Here is a 12,294-nt window from a genome sequence, read left to right as displayed (position 1 = left end):
ATTTCATAAGAATAATGCCCAGGCAGAATAGAGGGCAAAAGGCACTCTATCAGTGCATGTGCTTGCCAAAGAACTGTGTGGCTTTCACCGAGGTGAAGTTAGTTTGATATTTGATATTCGGATATTTTTTTATATATATTTTTTTAATGCAGCCAGTTTCACCCCGTGTTTGCAGACAATGTACAAACAGATGACCTGTCTACTTGCTCCCAGTCGACCTACTTAGGGACCGTCAATAAAGGACCTTCTGAATTACCTTCATAGTCTTTTTTGTCAATAGCTTTGACATCATGTGACCTAGTGACTCCAAACCAATGCAGAATAGTTATCCTCTATGGGACTCATCAGACACACCTCTTTTTATAGCGACTATTGCACGCTGTATTTTATATGAATTTTTTAAAGAAAATACATTATTTCATATAAGAAACAGGCTCCTTTTTTCAATACCTCCCAAGCCATATGACCTAGTGACTCCAAACCAATGCAGAATAGTTATCCTTTATGAGATTCATCAGGCACACCTCTTTTTATAGTCACTGCATGCACACTGTATTTTATATGAATATTTAAAGAAAATACATTATTTGCCATCAGGAATGGTCTCCTTTTTTCAATACCTTGCAAGCCATATGACCTAGTGACTCCAAACCAATGCAGAATAGTTATCCTATATGAGACTCATAAGACACACCTCTTCTTATAGTCACAGTATGCACACTGTATTTTATACTAATATTTTTAAAGAAAATACATTATTTCCTATAAGAAACGGTCTCCTTTTTTCAATACCTCCCAAACCATGTGACCTAGGGACTCCAAACCAATGCAGAATAGTTATTCTATATGGGACTAATAAGACAAACATCTTCTTATAGCCACTGTGTGCACACTGTATTTTATATGAATATTTTAAAGAAAATACATTATTTCCTATAAGAAATGGTCTCCTTTTTTCAATACCTCCAAAGCCATGTGACCTAGTGACTCCAAACCAATGCAGAATAGTTATTCTATATGGGACTCATCAGACACAGTGTAGGTAGGCTGGGAGCAAGTAGACAGGTCATCTGTTTGTACATTGTCTGCAAACACGGGGTGAAAGTGACGCAAAAGGTACAGGCTCATGAGATCACAGTGGAGGCTACAGGTGAAGCACACATGCCCAGACTTTACTCCTAGAAAACCTACTTCCACATAAAGTATGTAACAATAAGGAAAAGGGCACAGTTACTGAATCAGTTTAACAGAAAATATTAGTGATAGTATACTGCGGCTGCCTATGAGAAACATGTGGATAATCATGCTGCTGCAGTAATATGTAATTCCTTCAACAGACATATTTAAGCAAAGCTTACAAATTAATTTCATTCCATGAATTGACTGAACCACTTTAGAACTCTCCCTCAGGAGTAGGCTAAAACAAAAGAAAGCTGAAAATAGGCCTATTGTTTAATATAGGTAGGAGAAAGTAGGCTATTGATGTTTTTTTTCTTTCTTGCATATTTATCCTTGTGATATTATATAAATACAAGGGTGTTAACTATCACAACTTTCATTTATTAATATTATGATCTTATTTTGGTACATCTAATTGCGTCCACAATAGGCTACCATAGGCCTATGTTTCAAAGCCTTTTCTTTTTAGTTTTTGCCTATATGGAGGAAATAAATCAAAATAATAATACTTGCTGTCGGCCTATCATAAAATATTATGAAGAATTGCAATAATATCGTAGGCCTATCGTTGCCCACATCATGATGATCACATCACCTTTTTTAAGGCTATTGTAGCGCTTTATCGTATCGCATCTGTTTAGCCAACAACAGTCCAGTCCAGCAACACAACAGTCCATGGATGTATTCATTCTCTCTGTCATGTCATAGTAGCACAGACGTTTTGTGATGCTGACCACCACTAACAACTCTCTGAGTGGTGACCGGCAAGGCTTTACACAACAGGCAAGTAAAGAAACCTTACATTCCCGAGAAGTAGCCTAGTGTGACGTTTCTATGAGTTTCTATCAGTAAATCGATAGCTCCGTGACCATCCAGGCTACTTTCCATGTCTTCAGAGTTTTTCTACTCTGGAGTATGAGATCTGCCTTGAAGTTGTCCTGCGCGGGTCTGAGGTTCTCTTTGAAGATAACGGACTTGTAGCTTTAATGCACCTCTTCCGGGAATATGGGAATGTGGGAATGGGAAGTGGAAATTCCACAACAGGATGTGGATTACAGGGGCTCAGCCTACCCCCGACTCCAGAGCAGAGCGGTTTCGCGCTGACAGAGTGCAGTCGTGGTGATCTATCAGGTGAGAACATTGCTTCGTCTCTCTCTAGAGCTCACTCTCTCCTTCACTCTGTCTCTCCCTGTAAGGAACTGAATGCTTAACGGAATGCTTGTTGTGGTTATGTGTCTTTGTCTATGAACATAATGTATTTACTCTAACAGTTTTTGGTGGGTGTATCAGGTACATGTAAACCTCCCCATTGTCTTTCATCTGTCTGCATGCAAATCTTTGACCCTTTGATCCTTTGTGTGCCTTCAACCATCATGTTCTGACCTGCTAGACTTCTGTGGCCTGGGGGTCCATAAATGCACAGGCCTGCTCCCACCCTTCACACGGCAACCATTGGCATGCATAGGGCTACTTTCACAAACATACAACTGCTCTCTAGGAATTTTCTGAGTGTCAGTAAAATACTGTTTTTGAGAACTGAACAGGTTGTGATAGCAGTAAGATATTGAGTGAGTGTATGCAATACTACGTGATGGGTGATTTCAGGAACCTGCAGTTGGACAGGGCCCGCAGAACCTTTTAGCTGGATGCATGTTAAATTGTACATCACTCTGTGTGTATGTTGTGTGTGCGTGTGTTTGTGTGTGTGTGTGTGTGTGTGTGTGTGTGTGCGAGCGCATTGTTGTCTGTGTTTCATGTTACAGATAGATATGGACACTGTGTTTGTGTGTCTACTTCAACTGATTTTCATGACTGTGGTCGTGTCTTCTCAAAATGAGAATGAAATTCTGAAGCACACTCCCACCACCATCACCAAGAGTGAGGTGAGATTTTAAAGGTTTCATTCTCTGCACACTACATTGAACTACCAAGATATGAATCTACATGATGTGTTTTCATATACTCTACGTATTTGTTTAAATGTGTGTGCATACTTTAACTTTCTGTGTGTAAGACTGGACTACTTTTTCAATTTATAGATTGACAATGCAGTGTCCAATCTGAGTGAAACCAAGCAAGACTTGACAACATGTGAGTGAATCACTGAATTGATTACAACCTCACCAGCCACATTATAGCCACATGTAAAGTTTTCTCTCTCTCTCTTTCTCTGTAGCTCCCTCACCCACAACCCCACCCCACTCCACTGCTGCCATTAGTTGCCCAGGCAACCAGGTGAGAGGGGAGGATGGGAACTGCTCCTGTCCAGAAGGCTTCACCCTAAAAAAGACAGGAGAATGTCACGGTAGATTTACACACCACGCACACACACACACACACACACGCCATTCTCACAAAACGCTCCAATGAATCCAGCTGAAACACACACACACATACACACACGCACACGAGCACATGCACAGTATTACACACACTTTGGGCAGCCGTGGCCCACTGGTTAGCACTCTGGACTTGTAACCGGAGGGTTGCAGGTTCGAGCCCCGACCAGTGGGCCGCGGCTGAAGTGCCCTTGAGCAAGGCACCTAACCCCTCACTGCTCCCCGAGCGCCGCCGTTGTAGCAGGCAGCTCACTGCGCCGGGATTAGTGTGTGCTTCACCTCACTGTGTGTTCACTGTGTGTTCACTGTGTGCTGTTTGTGTTTCACTAATTCACCGATTGGGATAAATGCAGAGACCAAATTTCCCTCACGGGATCAAAAAAGTATATATACTTATACTTATACACTCAAACACCCACACAACCCACCCCTCCCTTCTCTCTCTGGCATATACAGTCAAAACATAATTATAGGGTTGTCTCTGTCTTGCTGTTAGATGTGGATGAGTGTGATGGAACCTGGGATGGGAGTGGGATGGAACCTGATCCTTGTGGTTCCCATGCCAATTGCACAAACACGCCAGGTTCCTACCTCTGCCACTGTTTCCGTGGTTTCCTGAAGGGCCCAGGAGGATGCCAGGGTGAGAGAATGTCTCTGTGTTTGTTTATTGCACATGTGTTCCTGTCATAATCATTATTTTGTGAGTGGTTGCTGGTCAGATGTCTTTGTACTTACTATTATTACGGTTGCATGCTCAGGTTGAAATATGTGATTTAGTACATATAGTATAAGTATTAAGTATACATACTCTATATTCTATATATATATATATATATATATGATGTGTGTGTGTTTGTGCATGCATTCGCATGCAGACATAGATGAGTGTGCGCTAGCTGCAATAACAGGGCTCCAGGCCTGTGGGGGTGGCGCCACCTGTAAGAACACACTGGGCTCGTTCTCCTGCGCCTGTCCAGAGGGATACGTGCTGGCCTTGAACGGAAAGGCCTGTGTCGGTCAGTCCCCACATCCATGTGTGTGTGCTGAAATTGAGAACACACACACACACACACACACACAAACATACACGCACATACACACACACACACACATGATGTAGGTTAAATGAAAGAGGAGCAAGTTTCAAAATTAAAAGTTCAGCACCAGATCAATTAAACTGAAAAAAAGGCTTTGTGTTTGTTTACAATCCTACTTGAAAGGATCTTCCCTCTTTGTTTTCAAATAGGTATCTGTGCTCTTTGAAATAGTCTGACTGAAAATGAATTGCTGTTAAGTAATCTCCTTGGATATCCTTTAATCTGTAATACTTGTCCTGTAATCTTGCCCCCCATCACCCTTTTTTATGTGTGTGTGTGTGTGTGTCAGATGTTGATGAGTGCAGCTTTGAGGAGCGCTGTCGGAGGGAGTTTGGAAATGTGTGTGTCAACACAGAGGGAAGTTACAGGTGTGATTGTGTGGCTGGCTTTAAAGAGGACTCCTCTGCTTGCATTGGTGAGTTTTTGGTGTGTGTGTGAAATAAATGCATGTTTGGTTCGGTCCACTAAAGCTTGCTTACATGCTTACATGTTAACATGCTGCAACCTGCAAGATATATTTCTTTGAGGGTTGTGGTCTACCGTCATATTTGCCTGTGTGTGTGTGTGTGTGTGTGTGTGTGTGAGTGAGTGAGTGTGAGTGTGAGTGAGTGAGTGTGTGTGTGTGTGTGTGCATCCATTTGTCTGCGGATCAGAGCTTGCTTGCATTAACCCACTTGCTTCAGGCTGAACATCTCTGTCCCTCAGGTGGCTACTGTCCAGACTACAAAGTGTGCACAGGTAAACGGTTCCCTTCACACTCTTAACTAAAGCACATTGTATACATTTGATTACATTTTCCTTGGGAATTGCTATGCCTCTGTTCATGTGAAGATTAGCTTGCTTGCTTGCTTGGCTACTGCATTTGTGGTATCTGGTGTTTGTCCTCCTGTACAAGAATGTGTATTTATGAGACTGGACATCAGTCAGTGGATGGTTGTCCTTTCCCTAATTTTCTTTCTTTCTTTTTTCATTCTCTCCTCCTCACACTCTATTTTTATCCATCTTTTCACACACCCTCCTCCGTGTAGATGCGGACGAGTGCAGTGAGATCCCGGGTGTGTGTGCTGGCGAGGGTGTGTGTCAGAACACTCTGGGGAGCTATAAGTGCGTGTGCCAGCGGGGTTACCGAGGCAACGGAACACACTGCGAAGGTATAGAAGCAAACAATACTCTCATAGAAACACACAGCCATAATCTTCCATCCACACACAATCATAAGACGTGACTCATAAATAAAACTGTATACAATGAGTGAAGTAGTTAAGGACAGTATGATGTACATGTTAATATAAGTGCATACACACCACAATGCCACAGGCCTTAGTGACCATACACAAACAGAAGAAGAGACTAGTAGATTATATATTACACAACATTATATTGGGCTATTATGCATATTAAGTGCTTTCAACAATCTGTTGGTTGTAGAATGGTGACAAGACAGTGTTTCACCAGTACACAGAAAATCATCATGAGTAGTAGCAGTGTATGACATTTGCTGTGACAGGTTTGTGACCTGCCAGTTAACCTATAGCTAAAAATAGGCTAACTGGTCTAACATGCTTTCAGTGAATTATGCTAAGCTAGGCTAACGTTTTCAGACTGGGTTATTGTACGCACAGAGAAGGGAAGGGTATCTTCTTATCTAACTCTGGGTTAGACAGCAAATAAGCACATTTCCCAAACTAGAGTTATCAGAACATATCTACACACTCAGTTCTCCTTTCCTCCTCACTCTTTCTCTACAGATGTCAATGAGTGTTTGTCGGGTGACCATGGGTGTGATGTAAACGCTCGCTGTGGAAACGTTATTGGTTCTTACTTCTGTCAGTGTCACCAAGGTTACGTTGGAGATGGACACTCTTGCTTCGGTAAACTTAGTTTGTGTGTGTGTGTGTGGGAGAGAGGAATGGGTACTGTTTGTCATCATACACATTTGTTGATTGTTGTTGTTTGTTGTTGTTGGTGTGGGGGATTAGATGTTGATGAGTGCACCCTTCACAACGGTGGATGTGAACATATCTGCACCAACCAGCTGGGATCTTACAGTTGCAGCTGCAATGATGGTCACATACTGACTGAAAATCTGCACAACTGTACTGGTAAATATCCACACACACACACACACACACAAACTGAACTGACTCCATGTAGTCACACAGTTAGTGACAAAAATACACACATACACACACACACTTGATCATCTTTCCTCTCTCTCCAGATGTGGATGAGTGTGCTCAGATCAATGTGTGTGATCAGACCTGCACCAACACACTGGGCTCCTTCTCCTGCTCTTGCCACAAAGGATACCAAATCCACATCGATAGACACAGCTGTGTGGGTCAGTGGAGGGGTCAACGCCGTACCAACACCAACAATTACATTTATAGTTCCATCCTTGTTCTAATGTATGCCGTACGATTATGTTTTCACAACATATTACTGTAGTGCTGTTAAAGATATTAAATGTATGTATGTTTGTGTGTGTGTGTGTGTGTGTGTACGTGTCTGAGTGTGTGTGTGTATGTGTGTGTGTGTGTGTATTGCAGATATTGACGAGTGTGAGCTGGAGAATGCTGGCTGCTCTCATGAGTGCAAAAACTCACCTGGTGGATACACCTGCCACTGCCCCACCCCTTTGCTGCTTGGCCGAGACAACTCCACCTGCGTCAGTACGTGTGTGTGTGTGTGTGTGTGTGTGCATATGTGCAATGAGTGTATGTATTGCCAACATCATGCATCAAACCTCAGTGTTGTTGTATTTTGCGACTGCTTTGTAGAAATAGTGCATGTCTGTGTCAATATGATGTTGGGGCATGTTGATGAAAATATTCCAAGTTACCCATGAAGACTACTATAATTTTTGATAACATATTACATTTATATTTGTGTGTGTGTTTGCATGCAGATGTGTCATCCTGCGCACTAAGAAATGGGGGATGCGACCATTTCTGCTCAACGGGGCCTGAGGGGCATGTTCAATGTAGCTGCAAAGCAGGATGGGAATTGGAGTCTAATGGGAGGATTTGTCGAGGTACCATTATGACTCTATATGCTTTGTAGAATGGTGGGTAGGATGATCATTCCTATGTAGGAAATGTTTTATTGGAAGATTATTTATGGTTTGTGTCTGTTAAGATCAGAAGTATATACGTTATTGTAGATTTAAATAGACTACAGGCTACAGTAGAATTTGTGTTCGGCAGTGTGTTTGTGTGCGTAAAGTGTTTATATTATATCTGTGTTTTTTGGCAGTGTGTGTGTGTGTGCTTGAAAAGTTTGAAAAGTGTGTGTGTGTGTGTTTTTGTTTACAGATGTAGATGAGTGTGCTCTGTATGGAGGAGGCTGTGAGCAGGTGTGTGTGAATCTCCCTGGTGGTTTTAACTGCTCATGCAGGGAAGGATACCAGCAACGCACCGACCAATCAAACAAATGCCAGCGTGAGTGTCACCGGCAACCAACCACACCCATGAACCCATCTTAACCAATCACCTTCTCTAAATTACAGGCAGAATGTTTGTCATGAGAAAGCCAAGAGGCACTGAGTGAGACGTAAAAACTTAAAAAAAGACAATGCTGGTAGTTCAATGAACTTTACCACTGTGCACTGAAAGGTTAAGGAAAACTTCCTTGGTAACTGACTTTCAATTTAAACTGAAATCTTCAAAAAAATATAATGGTATTGAGATATGTGACTACCAGTATCATTTTCTTGTAAAAACCTTTTTTGCCTTTAAATATTTTGGTTAAGTGAATGAGAGATCCAGTATATGAAATCCCTGTCTCTTCTCCATTTGTAGCCATGTGTGGGCCCCCATGTCTGAACTCCGGTGTGTGTGTGGCCCCAGACACCTGTGAGTGTCCTGCTGGCTACCCCGGACCTGGGTGCTCAGGTAACTTTGTGTGTGTGTGTGTGTGTGTGTGTGTGTGTGTGTGTGAGTGCCAAAGTAAAAAATGAATATGAACATACACAAAGACCATACATGAAATTTTGCTGTGTGTATAGTATGTGTGTTTGTATTTGTGTAGTATGTATGTAGTAGTATGTATTTAGTATGTGTATAGTATGTGTGTTTGTATGTATGTGTGTAGTATGTATGTGTGTTTGTATGTATGTGTGTAGTATGTGTGTAGTATGTGTGTTTTTATGTGTGTAGTATGAATATAGTATGTGTGCAGAGGTGGAGAGAGTACACAGCTTCATTACTTGAGTAAAAGTACAGATACCCTTTGCTAAATTTTACTCAAGTACAAGTAAAAGTACAACAGTCAGATGTCTACTTAAGTAAAAGTACTGAAGTACTTGTTTTTAAAAGTACTTGAGAATCAAGAGTACAAGAGTAGCCTACATTTTCTAAATATTGCATTACTGCCACAGTGGTTACATTTATGTACAGAAACGTCCTACATGGAGAAATGAAAAATGTTAATACCTTGGAGAATGTAAAAGGAATTGAAAGTAAAATCAAGTCATTTTCATCTTTTTACCATGTTGCCAGGGATGGGCAGTATTTCTAATACATGTATATAAAATACGTATTTCAAATACAAAATACTATTTTGTAATTGAAACACTTGAAGCGAAAACTATCATTAACTTGTTCAGAAAATTTAAATAGTCTGGCGAGGTGGGGCCACAGGTTGGCACATTCCCGGGATGGACCTGCTGCGTCTTCATCCATTGTTTCGTCCATGGTTTCGTCTCTTATCTAAATCTGACCATGGAGTTGACTTTGGCGGACAGCTGAAGGTGATTGCTGATAGGCTGTCCCAATCAGTGGCGCCTGCACAATCCAATCACGTTTGAGAGGAAAACAACAAATTGAGGGTTTCCGAGATTTTTCTTTTTTCCTTTTTTTTTAGAAGAAGTAACAGGTACTCACGGTTATGGATAGAAATGTAGTGGAGTAAAGAGTACAATATTTGTCATGAGTACACCCCAAAAATGATACTCGAGTAAAGTACAGATCCCTCAAAATTGTACTCAAGTACTGTACTCAAGTAAATGTACTCCGTTACTGTCCGGCTCTGTATGTGTGTAATATGTGTATAGTATTTTGGTTTACTGGCTCAGTCAGTAAGTGTCCTGTAATGTGTTTCAGCCATGTGCTCCCCACCCTGTGCTAATGGGGGCACCTGCATGCGCTGGAACATGTGTCTTTGCCCAGAGGGATGGACTGGACAAGGCTGCCATACTGGTAACACACACACACACACACACACACATACACAATACTAAAATAATCAGAAAATCCACTTTCAAGTTCTTCAAATTCACCACTTATTTCAAACTGTAAATACCAAAAGGAATCATTTATTTTTAAGGAATCATTTTATTGTAATAGATCAGTCCTGTGTTTTACTGATGCTCCATGTCTTTGGTTCTAGCTGTGTGCTCTTTGCCGTGTGCTAACGGAGGTCGCTGTGTGTCTCCTGACGTGTGCCAGTGTCCCTCTGACTACACGGGGCCCCAGTGCCTCACCCGTAAGTGTGTGTTGGTGTGTCTGCATCTGTTTGTGTCAGCAAAGTGTAACATGTATTACAACCGAATTTATATCAACATATAAGTAAAGCATTAGATTTGTGCAATGTAGTGCTGTATACAGTATATATGATATATGTATGCTATGGTATGATACATGCGTGTGTGTGTGTGTGTGTGTAGCTATGTGTACTCCGCCCTGTAAGAATGGGGGACGTTGTGTCGACATCAATAAATGCAGCTGTACTGGAGGATGGCAGGGATCTCGCTGCCAAATAGGTACTAATTCACTCATCACACAAACCTTCTGGTCACATACAGTATAAACACCGTCAGAACCTCATTCACTCGTACCACTCGTACACACACAATGACACATCCAGACATGTAATTGGGACAAAGATAACAGGTACATAAGTAATGGCTTTCTTTGTCTCTTTTATCTGATGGTCAATAGCACTGCCAGACGTGTTATGGACTGGTCTGTTATGGACTGGTCTGTTATGGACTGGTCTGTTATGGACTGGTCTGTTATGGACTGGTCTGTTATGGACTGGTCTGTTATGGACTGGTCTGTTATGGACTGGTCTGTTGTGGACTAGTCCAGATGGTACTGTATATGATGTGCTGTGTCAGTAGTGGTGTCTGAATGCACACTGCTACTCTTCATGTTTTTCTGTGGTATTGTTTTCAGAGCCTGTTCGGTGCCTTAAAGCCTGTCAAAATGGTGGAGTGTGTGCGGGAGTCAATCGCTGCAGATGTCCAGCTGGATACATTGGAATGTTTTGTGAAAATGGTATGTGTAGTGTGTGTGTGTGTGTGTGTGTGTGTGTGTGTGTGAGAGAGAGAGAGAAAGAGTGAGAGCTAGAGCTGCGTCTCTTCACATGCATGGCTCCCTCTATCCAACAGAGGGCACTAATACTCTGTCTCATGCATTACTTACCTCATTGCATGCAAGTACTGTAGCTATGCATGCACATCAAGTTAAAGTTAGTATTTGTAGTGTAGGTTTATGGAGTTTATTTGGCTGGTTGTCTGTTTGGGTGAAGGAATAATAAATAGTAAAAAGTAAATTATGTTATAATAATTATAAGGTGCATTTGTTTGTTTGAAATTACCCTGTCAAATAATGCGTTTGTGTGTGTGTGTGTCTTGGTATGTGTGTGTGTGTGCGTGTCTGTGTGTGTGTGTGTGTCTGTCTGTTTGTCTGTGTGTGTGTGTGTGTGTGTCTGTGTGTGTGTGTCTGCAGCGCTGATGACCCCCTGTGTTCCCCCGTGTAAGCATGGAGGCACCTGCTCCCCTCACAACACCTGTAGTTGCCCCACCGGGACCAGCGGGGGGCGCTGTGAGAAACTGTAAGTGCACACTAATGGGATACTCCCGCTGCCTCAGGGCTGTCATTGCAAAGTTAAACACCTGGAGCCACCATGATTACTCGTGCCATCCTTACGGTCTTCAAAAAGTTACAAACAGCACACGAAGATATACATTCTTTAGCACATACAGTAGATCTTTTTTCTCTATTTCTTTTTCTCCTTCTCCCTTTCTCCTCTCTCTCTCTCTCTCTATCAGTTTATGTCCCGTGGTGACTATGGTGGTCAGTACGGCACGGGGAGTCCGAAAACCAACGAGGGAGAGTTATGTGGATCGCTGTGGACCCCTGGGAGTGCAACTCTGCACCAAATATAGGTAACGTGTTTATGCTCTCTCTTTCTCTCTCTCTCTCTCTCTCTCTCTCTCTCTCTCTCACATACACACACACACACAGATGGCCACTGAAGCACATAGTGTTTATTCACTGTAGTAAACAAACATGTACTTATTTATGTACTGTATACTTACTTATATTGGATGTTTCCTTTGTAGGATAAATCAGGCACGGGTTTACTTGCAAGCCTACAAAGTGGGATACAAGATCCAGTGTCCACAGAAAGGAGGACAAGCTTAAAGACACACACACACACACACACACACACACATTCATATGTTAACTCAGGTATTAATGTGACATTTGTACACACATAGTCCCCTTTTTTCATGCTGAATTTGTCTTGTGTTTCATCTCTTTTGCAAGCGTAAGCACACAAATGCACAGATACATAGAAACATGTTCTCCCCTGGACCTCAACCCTGAACCAATTTGCATCCTGAAAACAAATAAATGTTTTGAAAATCAACTGGCTCCTGTGCCTTTATC

The 12,294-nt window shown here is 42.0% G+C and overlaps 1 protein-coding gene across 2 annotated transcripts; it reads left to right on the top strand.

Moving 5' to 3' along the window:
* Positions 1 to 1,800: 1,800 nt before the first annotated feature.
* si:ch211-221n20.8 (neurogenic locus notch homolog protein 1) lies at positions 1,801 to 12,274 on the top strand. Of its 2 annotated transcripts, XM_042058091.1 has the most exons (23): positions 1,801 to 2,310; positions 2,943 to 3,062; positions 3,219 to 3,270; positions 3,356 to 3,484; positions 4,015 to 4,158; positions 4,394 to 4,534; positions 4,905 to 5,030; positions 5,321 to 5,353; positions 5,644 to 5,766; positions 6,364 to 6,486; positions 6,595 to 6,717; positions 6,837 to 6,956; positions 7,165 to 7,287; positions 7,524 to 7,649; positions 7,930 to 8,055; positions 8,416 to 8,508; positions 9,718 to 9,813; positions 10,004 to 10,099; positions 10,281 to 10,376; positions 10,792 to 10,893; positions 11,347 to 11,452; positions 11,670 to 11,786; positions 11,964 to 12,274. In XM_042058091.1, the coding sequence occupies exons 2-23, from the start codon at positions 2,949 to 2,951 to the stop codon at positions 12,043 to 12,045; spliced, it is 2,391 nt and encodes a 796-aa protein (XP_041914025.1). In that variant the 5' UTR covers positions 1,801 to 2,310; positions 2,943 to 2,948; the 3' UTR covers positions 12,046 to 12,274. The 2 variants fall into 2 exon arrangements, with proteins under 2 accessions (XP_041914025.1, XP_041914026.1); XM_042058092.1 differs by lacking the exon at positions 5,321 to 5,353 and having other exon boundaries at positions 1,802 to 2,310.
* The last annotated feature ends 20 nt before the right edge of the window (positions 12,275 to 12,294 follow it).

Source organism: Alosa sapidissima, chromosome 12 (genome assembly GCF_018492685.1).
Source record: "Alosa sapidissima isolate fAloSap1 chromosome 12, fAloSap1.pri, whole genome shotgun sequence".
Lineage (NCBI taxonomy): Eukaryota > Metazoa > Chordata > Actinopteri > Clupeiformes > Clupeidae > Alosa > Alosa sapidissima.
The sequence above is the reverse complement of the archived record's forward strand: the minus strand, read 5'-3'. Positions and strand labels throughout refer to the sequence as shown.